Source organism: Plasmopara halstedii (genome assembly GCF_900000015.1).
Source record: "Plasmopara halstedii genome assembly, contig: Scaffold_816, whole genome shotgun sequence".
Taxonomy (NCBI): Eukaryota; Oomycota; class Peronosporomycetes; order Peronosporales; family Peronosporaceae; genus Plasmopara; species Plasmopara halstedii.
In genome coordinates, this window is record NW_020187732.1 from 924,397 (window position 1) to 935,419 (window position 11,023).

Sequence of the window (11,023 nt, forward strand, 5' to 3'; positions counted from 1 at the left end):
AATCATTTCGAAGTCTCTCTGGAAAATAAAAATTGCTTCTCCTCTTTGCCGAGGCAAAGTATAAACCAATCAGCTTCATGCTATAACGGCTACGTTTTTGCATCGCCCACACTATGATCAGTCGTATCTTGCAACTGCGACGTCGCGTATTGGCAAGGCATTACTTATGGCATACGGGTCAGACGCAACATGCGCTGCACTGTTCCACGCATATTTTTGGATACGCTGATGTATTAGTTTTGGAACGCATGAATTTTCAATCCGAAAGTCGCTTAAAAAAGCGTTCGCTGACAGTACAGACCCACTCGATTTGCAGTGTGCAACTGTGTGGTATTACATCATGTTAAGATTTCCCCCTCCGGAAGAGTGTCTCTGTAACGGGGTTACACGTCCCCTGGTAACAGGGGTGTGTGTCACACGAGATGAACATGGTGTGACTGCACCCAAACAAGAATACGGTACGGGGCTAGGTAGTCAGTAGTTATGCATGTATTTAGATTTTACTATATATATTTAGAGAAATCTAAACATTTAAATTTAGGCGGCTTTGCCGCAGATAAAGATAAATAAAAGCCAGTTTTGAATTTTAAACGGAAGAGTTAATTAGCCTTGGGATTACTCTTGGAGTAAGCGGATTGCGATCTGCTAACTAGTACTTGTTCTAAGTATAGAACGAAAGGTCGGTGTAAATTACGCTTCCTCTAAGCGCAACGCTACGGCAGTCCCGCTGCAGTCTAAGTGTAGAAAAAATCTGCGGCCAAGCAAGCACAATTTAGGCTGCGCACAATATACAATATGCAACCATTTATGTATGCGCGTGTGAATCACGCTAATGGGTAAGAACCTCACCACATGCGTCTTTGCCTTGGCCAAGCTACCGGATCCGGCAGAATAATCCGAATGGAAAGTATCTTTAGTAATTCAAGTTCCACGTACATTGAACCAGCATCATGGTCTTTTGGGACTGTGTTAGCAATAAGCTGACCCCATTGTTCTTGGCGACATCGTTGGTGGTGCAGATAAGCCTAAGCTTTCGTTAAAAATATTCACGCCACAACGACGTTGTGTTGCATCAAGGCTCGCGCACACGATTTATTTTGCACTTTTGTCCAGGCTATCAAGCACCGAATTGGCACTTTTACTTCAAATCATTTTGGAGCGTGCCTACCGCGTGGTTGAGACATCCTTTCATGCAATTGCGCGGAGAGATTGATGCTAGAGCGAATTGCTCCCACCACTTAGTATACGTTTACAAGAGCAGTACACGCCTCTCCAGGCTTTACAAAATTTTAATTCTTGGCTTGGTCGATTACTGTACCGAAACAATGGCATACTGCATTAATATAAAGTTGTTGTCGATATGGATCAATTTGCTGATATCAACTAGGTTACACTTCAAGTAAAATCTATAGTTCATTTAAACAATTTGAGTGCACGGCGCTATGACTGAAAGGCAGGGTTTGCAAAAGCAAACAGGCAGGTACCAGAGGCCGACAAAGCACATAGAAACAGCAAATTGTGATATCATTTCCAACGCTGTAACCTTACTCACAATGCATTGTCTGTTTTCCCAACGCCTCGCTACAGTGAGTAAAATTTGGTCGTTGCCAGAAAGAAACTCCGTCCCCTTGTACATGCATACATCATACATTCCGCGCAGGCTAACCAAAGTCTTACGCGTTTTGTTGAGTTATACTAAAGGCTTAATCGTCTCGAGTAGCTAGGAATGGGCCGCAAGAGAGCATCAATCCGATTTTGGCCAGTTTGCATCAAAGCCAATTAGTTTGACGCTCAATTGGAGCGGCCGAGTGATTGACATTGGCTTAAAGGCCGTAAAAAGGTAAATCGTCGTGCATGATTTACTCAGAGCTCGAATCTATGCATCTGTGGCTTGTAATACTTTAGTAGCTTTCATTTCCACAAGCACAGTGGACCGAATACTCATTCACATTTGTTAAGCGATACGCTTGCAATTTTGAGAAGTACGGATCTATCCGACCAAGCAATACGCTTGCAAATTTGAGAAGAACGATCATCTTTTCGAAAATGCGCTCTACGAACGCGAGTCATTGTAAAAAGCGAATCCACTGAAGTCAGCTATCGTTGGAAAGCGCTCAACGACCTCGTAACCATTCGACACATTCGCTGATGTGACTAGTTACTTAACTGACTATCATAAATTTGACGATGATGCTGCGCATAATTGTCGGCTTTAAAATGCGGGTATCTGATGTCACGATGTTAACAATTTCTTGGCAGCATCTTGACGAACAAAGCACATCCAGAAGTGTACCGCAATGACCTGGGCCAGTGATGTTGATCGAAAGAGTGAATTTTGTAAGATATGCGTCGTTTGAAATAAAGTCTTCGGATACCAGCTTTAAAAAAAGCGGACCCACGCATGGTTGAAACGCAGCAAATCAGCGCTAAAATGACTCATGACTGCGTGAATGAGTTGGAAATCATTTTGTTTTTGAGCTACCAACCCCATATACATGGATTCTAATTTCTAGATTGCCGAATTTATATATATATAGATAGTCGTTACTGGTCGATCGCTATACATGACAGATATGGCAAGACAAGAGGCTCAATTTTTTGCTCTGTTCGCGACATTGCTACTACTTTTCCTGCAAGTGCGCACCCAGGCAAGTGTAGTAACTGACCATGTTCTTAAGCGCGTAAATGTTTGTCATATGCATTCTAAAACTGACTTATTCTGAAGGCGATGCTGCTTGAAAGTAATCTAATGTCAACAGGTACATGAGTGCATTTATGTAGCTAGAAGTTATTTCTTAAACTTTGATGAATGATAACAAACTAAAAATAATGTGCTTGTGCTGGACGAAGAATGTTTACCTGATCAGGTCGCATCATGTCGGATGAACTGTCCAAGGCAGTTTCAAGATACCCAGCGTTATCTCTGTCCATGCTACAGGTGGCTAGCTAATGTTGGTCAGATGATTCAATCTTTTGGTTATGTTTATAGCTGGTGTTGTGTTTCTCAGCATGCTGGGCCAGTGTCTAGTACGAATTGGCTGTAGTCTCAAACAGCGCTTGGATGTGGCTGCCTTTTGCTCAAGAAAGGGATACTGCAAGGACGGCTACTGCATATTTCGTGCTGGAGACCTCATTCCGCGCCCTGAGGTTTATGACGTGCCTGCAGTGGAGACACCTGGCACGCCTTGCATTGATAACTGCTGCCCTACATGGACGAATTGCTCTCAAGACCTCAAGATGCTAGCAGTGCGTGATCCTGGGCGAGTCTTTCGAAAGCAGGAGGTATTGCTTCCGCCTCGAGAGTGGGTTGCAACTGAAGCATCGTGCATGTTTGACTTGCTTTGCTGATGCTACTATGTGTGCTATAGGGGTGATCCTAGGTTAGGAGTGAATCAAAATTATGACCGCATGCCGTACAGCATTCCGCTCCTGAATATCCCATAGTTTTAATGGGATAAATCATGGCACACATTCAGTACTCGTATTGACCACGCGAAGAATTTATCTTGACTGTCAATGTCAATAAGCACTATGGCTACGCAGATGCTGTTGTTTCTGCATTGCTTAATGGCTGCATTGCTTATTGGCGCGACTCTGTATTCTGCTTGGTACTAACTGAAATGCTGGGCTGACAAAGTGTTTACAACTGCATCTGGAGCGTAAGAAGAAACAATATAAACGACTGAAATCAACCAGAAAAAGCATTAAAGCATTTCGTACTTGACTCCATTCCAGTTCCATGAGCCAAGCTTTGCCTTGCAAGATGGACAGACCAGCTTGCCATCGTTGCTAGATACGAATACAGATATACCCGTCATCCACTTCATCGGTTCTATGTAGATTCCAGAGCAAAGTCCTCCGTTGACTGGCCTATGCAACAACTGCAAGCAATGATAAGCAGAATAAAAAAATCCGTACGTACCGCGTCGAACCTGGTTGTTTGTCGTACAGAGCACATAATTGCACTTTCGACAGCAAATCAAATTTCCTGGATGTGTGACGTGTGGAGTCATTGAAATATCAGCTAGTGTTGTCATCAACCGCTGCCGCCTTGCTATCATCGTACGCAACTCGGCATGTGCAGGTGTATTACCCATGATATTGGGGTCGTTCCCCATCCGCCCAAATAGCTCAAGCTGCATTAAAAAGCCAGGATTTATTGAGATGCATGGTCGAGCTTTCTGTACTTCATCGTATGCCTCCAGTAGTGTTTTCTTTTGCGTTGCCATTAAAAACGCTATACAGATGGCGGCACTACGCGATTGACCATACACACAGTGCACAAGCACTGCTATTGGTTTAACACCACGCATTACACGCTGCTTGAGAAATTCAATGCATTCATTAAAGTGAGGCAATAGCAGTTCATCTTCCATATCCAGAATATCGATCAACAGCATCTCACAAGGCTACATAGATCAATCAGATGCACATCAATAACAATTTTAACAACAGACGCATACAACCATCACCTTTACAGTCAAATTTCCAGTTCCTACTGCAATAACTGCTTCAATTTTGTTGGCTCTTAAGAAATCTATATCCTGTAGTTAGGAACAATACTTAGATAAATTATTTCGCACCCCGCCAATCATTTCGAGCGACATTGACCTGCGCTGCACCAGCCTCACCGAGATAAAGAGGCAAATTGCTAATATTTGCTGCTATCGGAAAACAGTCAAGAGGTAAATGATGCCTTTGGCGCTCGAGTAGCAAACTGACGATGGGTAGCTCTTCCCTTGGCATGTGGCTTGAAGAGCTGAAAAAGCTGAAAAAGCTGAAAAGCTATAATGATGTAATATTCCTGAGTATTTATTACAGACAACGAAATAAATTTCAAGTAATTCTCACTTCAAAATCAGTTTCGAAAGCACTTGTTTGTGACTACAATGAAGATCGCCTTCTTCTCTACGCATGGCTACGACATTAATTCGATGGAGCGTGTTGCCAAAATGGAAGGTATCACCCCTACGCATGAACTCAAATTCTTCACCTCGCGTCTCGATGCTGATTCTGCAAAGTTGGCTAACGGGTGCGAAGGTGTGTGTATCTTTGTCAATGACGTTGCCAACGAGGCTACTCTACGCATTTTAGCTACGGGTGGCACCAAAGTCTTGTTCTTGCGCTGTGCTGGTTTTGACATGGTAGACTTAAAAGTCACAAAGGAACTAGATATGCCAGTTGTTCGTGTGCCTTCCTACTCTCCATATGCAGTGGCTGAGCACGCTGCTGCTCTCATGATGACGCTGAATCGCAAGATTCATCGGGCGTACAATCGGACACGTGAGCAGAATTTTCGACTCGCTGGTCTGTTAGGTTTCGACCTGAATGGCAAGACCGTTGGTGTCGTCGGCACGGGAAAGATTGGCGCTCTCTTCGCTCGCATCGTAGCTGGTTTTGGCTGCAAAGTCATCGCTTTTGACGTGCAGCAAAACCCCGAGGCTCTGAGTTATGGTGTCGAGTATGTCAGTAAGGATGAGCTTTGGACTCGGTCAGACATCATTTCGTTACATTGTCCGCTATTACCGTCCACTAAACATATGATAAACTCCGAGAGCATTGCAAAAATGAAGCAAGACGTAATGCTGATCAATACTAGTCGAGGAGGTCTCATCGACACTAAGGCTCTCGTGAATGGCTTAAAGAGCCGAAAATTCTCTTCTGTTGGTCTCGATGTATTTGAAGGTGAGGAAGACTACTTTTATGCGGATTGTTCGGGCTCTGTCATTGCCGATGAAACCCTTGCTCGTTTATTTACTTTTCCCAATGTTATCATCACGGGCCATCAGGCATTCTTTACCGAAGAGGCCTTACACAATATTGCCCACACTACTATGGCTAACATTAAAGCTTACCAAGCTAAGGAGAATCTGGTGAATGAGGTCAAATAAGCTTTCGTTGATGAAGCAATTAAATGTCGTAATTGGGATACATTTTTGATTTGTCCGAAAGTATCAGACTTTTACTCATACCTTAATTATTGAGTATCTGTTCCTTAAAAAATGGCAAATAAGCTACCGGAAAGGATTAAACTTCTCCCAGCGCAGGATGCTGGTAGCTATTTTTTGGGACCGAGTTCCGTTCCATAGTAGAGCCTCGAACTGTTTTGGACGGAGAGTCATCATATCATGCGTATGTTGGTAACTTGACATAACATATGACAGTGAGCACCTCAAGCAAACTACACAACCAGACCATGAAAAACACACTAAATGCTTTTTGCTCAAAAGACAATGTAAGGCAGTACAGCACGAAATGTTACGTCCACACTGTGTGTGAACAATCTATAGTCTGCATAATTACAGCCAGTTTCACCTGGCAGTCAGCTCTTCTCTCCAGCGTGAAAAAGGAGTATACAACGGAATAACCGTGAACCTTGGACACAGAAAGCTTCGGCTCAAACTATCTGTGCTAACAAACGCACAAAAGATTGGTTCTCATGCTTCACTCAAGATTGGACCAAAGCTACCCTCGCATAATCAAGTAATAAGTTTTGCGCATCGATTTCAGATAAATTTAAGATTATGTCAAATTTGAAACAGTACTAAAAACTTCTTGTGCCCTCACCCAATCCAAAACAGCATATCTATCTGCTACAGAAAAAGGTATCTCTACATTCCTCTGCGCATACAGTGAAATTTCCCTAATTTGGAAAATGGTACGACACTCCGCTGCGGAGCTCATGGTGACGTCCAGCTTGTAATTGATGAGCTGGACCCGGTTCAGCAAGCCAAGCTCATCCTACTGCAAGCTGAATAGTCGCACCGAATTTTGCAGACTTAATCACGTCGTGGTTATGTATCTAACCCACCTGAAATTGGTCACCGCGTCGGGGCAGAGCCCAGCACACCTATGCGTTTGGACGTTCAGTGCAGCGGAGCTGCCGTAGCTTTGCGCTTAGAGGAAGCGTAAGTTAGTTCATCGACCTTTCGCTCTATACTTAGAACAAGTATGAGTTTAGCGGATCGCAATCCGCTTACTCCAAGAGTAATTACATTTTCCAATTTGCCAGCTACCTACAAGCCAACAGACAAGCTCAAGCTTGCTATCGACTCTCTGACGCCCGCTGGTGCCAATCAACCGCCTATTCCAGACCGTCCCTTAGCTCATGCAGTTGACCTCTGTGAGTTTGGTGAGAGACCCAGTGCTTTCCACGACCTGGTTTGTAATCAGTTTCGCCTACCACGCTTGTTGGTGGGATTGAACTTATAGATCTCATTTGTGAGTGCTATTGCTCTCCCGAAGTGTGCATATCGGAATTACCGCGAATTGAGGTTCGCTTCGCACTCTGATTTGACTCTTCAGGTGCTGCCTACTACTTTCTATACTGTCTCATTGCGAGTGATCCCTTGGAGTATTAAAAATCAGCTTAAGAGTTTGACATTCTACACTACGCGACTACGCAGTCGAATCTAGCATCTCAAGGAAAAAAAATCACAAAATACTACATTGATTGAAATCCATCTGCACCCTGTATTTACTATCTCTCGAACATAAAAAATCAAGTTGATCTACCTCTGCATCATGAAGACCTCAGCCGCTAACATCGAATGGTGCAAGCAATGGCGTGCAAAGTCATCACGCCAGCAAGTGACTATCCCCACGGACGCAACTTTTGCGGAAGCTGAACGAGCGTTCAAGGACGAAGACCGCACGATCAATGAGCGAAAGGCGGCAGCGCTACGTGGCGTACCCACACCTGTTAACAGCGATCAGTGCTATCCCATGTGGAATCCCGCGAGAGAACTGACCTTCACGTTTTCGGACACGGAGATCATGAGGAAGATGATCAGAAGTCCACGCTATGGACGTTAAAGTCACGGAGGTGTATCATCCACCTCCGTGACTTTAAGTAGTTCGGGGAAAAGGAGTGAGCTTCACGTGTTCCGATCGCGAGATGTGCACGAAGCTGGACAATCGGAGCCTTTCCATCTGTGGAAAGACCTTCAACTCTTCGTCCTACTCTAAGTATTCGCACTGGTACTATGTGGAGTTACAACGCCTCGCTGATGACGTCACCGACAGCATCATCTACGACTGGTTTCTGGCCCACAACGCACCTCTCGTGTTCATTACCCCAGCCCAAACCGCCAACGGACTACAGTCACGCAATATAAGGGTCTACTTTAACAGAAAGAGCCCCCCCTCAGCGGCTATTATAATCGAAGGCAAAGAGCCGCTACGCCAGATCTAGCTCACTGCGTGTGGCTATTGTGTTGTCAGTCACCGTATTCAAGCCTATAATAATGAGACCCCACCGTTTTTATTGGAAAGGCGAAAGAACAAGCCCAGCGTAGACGTGTTGGCTACCAAAGCAAGCAGCGATGCTCCCTCTAACGCAGGGGTGCAATCAACCACACGCAGCTGACACTGGAGGCGACTCAGATGCCGATATCGGATCGGACTCTGATATGACCTCGTTGTCTGTCAGACCATCCTCGATGTGGACCTCCAAAGCAACGATGATATCCATCCCCATTCCACCTCTCCCAGATGTATGCGATGCGTATCATCTGATCGAGAGGAGCAAGAAGATAATATTCTCATCGGTACCAGCTGATCAGCCACTAGTCTTTCTGCTGCCACTATCTCAAGCCGGCTATCCACTATTCGTGTCTCACAACGTGTATGAGTGAATTACGCTGGGCTCGGAAGAGCCGTCTATCTCTCCGGATATAGACGTCACCCTCCATAATTCAAGATCGCTCATCTATCCGATCGCAAATAACCCCAAGTGAGTTAGATCGAGGTGCAGCGCACAACCATTGTCTACGACGTTGATTCCATGTCGGTTGAGAGTCTGTGCAGTTACATCCGGGAGTTCCTTCAAAAATTTGAAGAAGAATACAGTCCGGAGATGAACATAGTCGCGGTCAAAAGCCAGCTAAGTCATTTTCACCCGCTCTATGTCACGATTATCTCGAGTAAACTACAAGGTGATGATGGGCTGTTCTACGGTCACGCCTTGTTACGGACGGTCAGCTCACAGGAAGCTGCTACCAGAACTCGAGACATTTGAGGACAAGATCCAAGCTGTGTTCAACCCCCAAGATCCCGAAGATTACTAGACCATGCTCATACAGTGTCTCAACCATAATCAGCGCTTTTCTGGCAGCAAGTCTGGATCGCCGAATTCGATTTATTGTTTCAAGTGATGACCCCAAACATCTACTCCGACCCATATAAAGTGTGTGCGATTTCACAGACCCCGGCCCCGAGACTTCAGCATACACTTTGGTTACTATGGGGTGATGCAACGCTACTGAATTTACTCTAATCCAAACTATTGGAGAAATTGGCTAATATGTGTCTACCAATTGAGCTTTCTACCTCGATCTGCGAGCTGCGCAAGGGCCTCTCCCCCAGCCCGCCTTCTCTCTAATGTAGACTGGGCCCTACGGGGCTACTCTATCAATGTGAACGGGTTTAACCGACTCACTCAGAGTACACTCAACTTCTTTTCATCCAAGTTCCATATTATCGCATTACAAGAAATCAAGTTCACCAACCCAGCTAACCAAAAGCATGCGGTCTTTTTGTGGAAAAAGGCCACAACATCGCTTTTTGGTCCCATGACCATTCCAACATGTATACCGGGAAGGCGGGAGTTGGTATTTTACTCACCCCCACCTGTCCGGTCCAAGATATCCCAAGATATCATGGAAATTCAAGTGAGTGGCCCAGACACTCTCTCGAGTTATCTCGTGCTCAAAGGTACACTCGATGGCTCTCCAGCCTATATACATGCAGTGTTCGCCCCCAGTAAACCCATCCGACCCACCGAGCTTCTTTGATAGTCTCCCCCGACAATTCGAAGATAATGCCATACATTTAGCTCTCGGAGACTTCAATTTCGTTTTTTCGACCCAGCTCGATCAAGTCCACGCCACCAACAGAGCCCGTCGCGAGGGCCGTTAAGAACTCCCGGAGTGGACGCAGGCTCTGAATCTTTTTGATGCCTGGCGCATGCAAAGCCCCCATGTTCGCGAATTTACCAGCCCAAACCGAAACGCTCGCTTCGACTTCTTCCTTCCGATATATTCAACCGGCAGCTCACCCAACTCAAACATGATTGGAAGCACCAGCCCAATAAAGCCGACCACTGCGAAATCGATTTCACCCTCGGTTCCGCACTATTCAAGCCAAGAACAAGAGCACTGAGGAGATGCCCGAGCTGGGTCATCGAATAACCCGAAGCCCAAGAATACCTGAAGATGTCCCTGATGAAAATGGCAGAATCCATGAACCCGATTATTAAATCGACATTCAACCCAGGATACCTGCTCGACGAACAAAAGCGCCAAGACTGCATCTACTTACGCCAGCTATTCAACGATAACAAGAACAAACGGCAAATCGAGATCGAAGATCTACACCTGCGCATCAATCAGCTTCAACACCTTCAGCATCTCAACCCGTCTGAAGAAGTATCAACAACCCTGAGCTCGCTCCAGCAAACCTTACGAGCACATATTGAAGAAAAAAATCAGCACAAACCCAGACAAAAATTTGCCTCTGACCTGTCCCAGACAGAAAAATGTACCAAGTATTTTTTTTCGACCTCCAACGCTCCTGCACAAGACCACTATCCCAGTACAATCGACAGAAGACTTAAATTTTGTATGCGAAGAATTTAATAGGTACTGGAGTGGTATCTATTGCTCGCCATCTCGTGAGTACTCCCATCCAAAGCCAAAGTGGAACCCACTCAGGCTATCAAGAATCCTCCAGCACACCAAGACCAAATTATAAGAAGAAGACCAGCATATTCCAGATAGTCCGCTCACTGTGAACGACTTCTATTATGCACTGAAACACACCACATCAAGCAAGGTCCCAAGTCCAGATGGTCTCCCGCTTGCTAACTACCTGGTGGATATCCATCTTTGGAGCAAGATACTAGAAGTGGTACACTCGTCTTAATTCCAACTCGGCAAAATGACAAAGTTTAAGAGAAGAGGACAGATCTCGCTCCTATACAAGAGCGGTGACCGACATGTACCCAGTAACTATCGGCCAATCA

The 11,023-nt window shown here is 45.2% G+C and overlaps 5 protein-coding genes across 5 annotated transcripts; 3 read left to right on the plus strand and 2 right to left on the minus strand.

The window, feature by feature from the left end:
• Nucleotides 1-2,564: 2,564 nt before the first annotated feature.
• PHALS_14139 (RxLR-like protein) lies at nucleotides 2,565-3,444 on the plus strand (the record flags this gene model as incomplete). The annotated part of the gene is made up of 5 exons (XM_024729886.1): nucleotides 2,565-2,648; nucleotides 2,726-2,759; nucleotides 2,851-2,938; nucleotides 3,009-3,302; nucleotides 3,369-3,444. 5 exons carry the CDS (start codon nucleotides 2,565-2,567, stop codon nucleotides 3,442-3,444), a joined length of 576 nt encoding a protein of 191 aa, XP_024580219.1.
• A 120-nt stretch (nucleotides 3,445-3,564) lies between these two features.
• Nucleotides 3,565-4,746, minus strand: PHALS_14140 (hypothetical protein L917_09195; the record flags this gene model as incomplete). Its single annotated transcript, XM_024729887.1, has 6 exons — nucleotides 3,565-3,652; nucleotides 3,721-3,881; nucleotides 3,933-3,988; nucleotides 4,067-4,409; nucleotides 4,473-4,544; nucleotides 4,612-4,746. 6 exons carry the CDS (start codon nucleotides 4,744-4,746, stop codon nucleotides 3,565-3,567), a joined length of 855 nt encoding a protein of 284 aa, XP_024580220.1.
• A 143-nt stretch (nucleotides 4,747-4,889) lies between these two features.
• Nucleotides 4,890-5,891, plus strand: PHALS_14141 (d-isomer specific 2-hydroxyacid; the record flags this gene model as incomplete). Its single annotated transcript, XM_024729888.1, has 1 exon — nucleotides 4,890-5,891. One exon carries the CDS (start codon nucleotides 4,890-4,892, stop codon nucleotides 5,889-5,891), a length of 1,002 nt encoding a protein of 333 aa, XP_024580221.1.
• A 1,633-nt stretch (nucleotides 5,892-7,524) lies between these two features.
• Nucleotides 7,525-7,968, plus strand: PHALS_14142 (uncharacterized protein; the record flags this gene model as incomplete). Its single annotated transcript, XM_024729889.1, has 2 exons — nucleotides 7,525-7,757; nucleotides 7,818-7,968. The coding sequence occupies 2 exons, from the start codon at nucleotides 7,525-7,527 to the stop codon at nucleotides 7,966-7,968; spliced, it is 384 nt and encodes a 127-aa protein (XP_024580222.1).
• Nucleotides 7,969-9,831: 1,863 nt separating this feature from the next.
• PHALS_14143 (RxLR-like protein) lies at nucleotides 9,832-10,183 on the minus strand (the record flags this gene model as incomplete). Its single annotated transcript, XM_024729890.1, has 2 exons — nucleotides 9,832-10,029; nucleotides 10,121-10,183. The coding sequence occupies 2 exons, from the start codon at nucleotides 10,181-10,183 to the stop codon at nucleotides 9,832-9,834; spliced, it is 261 nt and encodes an 86-aa protein (XP_024580223.1).
• Between the last annotated feature and the right edge of the window lie 840 nt (nucleotides 10,184-11,023).